Below are 1,054 nucleotides of genomic sequence, written 5' to 3'. Positions count from 1 at the left end.
TCTCCGGTTCGCCACGGTTTTCGGCACCCCTTATGGGTGGACTTCAACCCCTAGTCGCCCCGAGTCACGACGATATCTCAAGATCGCGTGGAAGACACTCGATCTCCCCATCTCGCGCGGTCCTCAGTGGTCTTTCCTCCCAAACGGGTCCCTCGGGGTCAGCTCGTGGAAGTCATGTGACCCTGAGACCGAACCCAGGAGCATCAAGTCAAGACAGGCGCAGGGTTGCCTCGACAGACGCTGACAAGGCTGCGGCTGCTTTCAAGGGAGGTCCCTTCGAAGGCGTATCAGACGCACGAGGTCTCTCCGGCTTTTGGAGACAAGTGCACCGTATGGTCTTGCGACGAGGTTGGCTTAAACGAAGGGCTGAGCATTACTTTCTTCTCACTAACTTAATCGATGAATCGGCCTTAGAACAGGCGATTGCCGACAGGGACCCTATCACGGCTGACGACTTCGCACTGGCCGTGGACGCGATCCACTCGACTTTGAAGGAAGAGTGTGGCGGTCACTTCGAGGCGGAAAAGTTCCTGACTGAGCCTACGGGGCGCGGCCCACAAGAACCCCTGACTGATTACATTGGAAGATTCGATGACTGGCTACGACGTTGCTCACTCGCAGGGACTCCGCTCACTGACGCCCTTATCATCCGCGCCTTTCGCCGTAATTTGAATGATGAGAACTGCCAGGAGGCCTCCTATGAGTATCCCGGGACATGGTCACGCTTTCGAGTCAAGGCTCTCACTCGCGCCGCTAGGGCCGATGCTAACAGGGCGAGTAAGCCTCGCAACCCGCCGAAAGCAATGGTCCCGACTGCAGCCGGTGACAGGGGGCACCCTACGCCAGACCTGCGTCATCAGCAACGCCAACATCCTCCTCAAAAGGCGAGCTTTGCCGGAACTGATTGAGAGGCAAATGTACAAAGGAAGAACGGTGCCCCTTCAGACACCTAGGCCCTACAGAGTGTCGCCGATGGGCGGTTGAAGGGCGCTGTCGATTTGGCAGCGAATGCAAGTTTCGCCATGACCGTACGGATGACAAAGCCACCTCTAAG

At 57.5% G+C, this 1,054-nt stretch overlaps 1 protein-coding gene across 1 annotated transcript; it reads left to right on the top strand.

Moving 5' to 3' along the window:
* Positions 1-433: 433 nt before the first annotated feature.
* Positions 434-822, top strand: Pmar_PMAR017970 (hypothetical protein; the record flags this gene model as incomplete). Its single annotated transcript, XM_002778305.1, has 1 exon — positions 434-822. A coding segment is annotated over one exon (389 nt), but the record flags the coding sequence as incomplete, so codon positions are not given.
* Between the last annotated feature and the right edge of the window lie 232 nt (positions 823-1,054).

Source organism: Perkinsus marinus, assembly GCF_000006405.1.
Source record: "Perkinsus marinus ATCC 50983 genomic scaffold scf_1104296949962, whole genome shotgun sequence".
NCBI classification, from domain to species: Eukaryota; Perkinsozoa; order Perkinsida; family Perkinsidae; genus Perkinsus; species Perkinsus marinus.
Note: the sequence above shows the minus strand (reverse complement) of the source record. Positions and strands in the feature narration are given on the sequence as shown.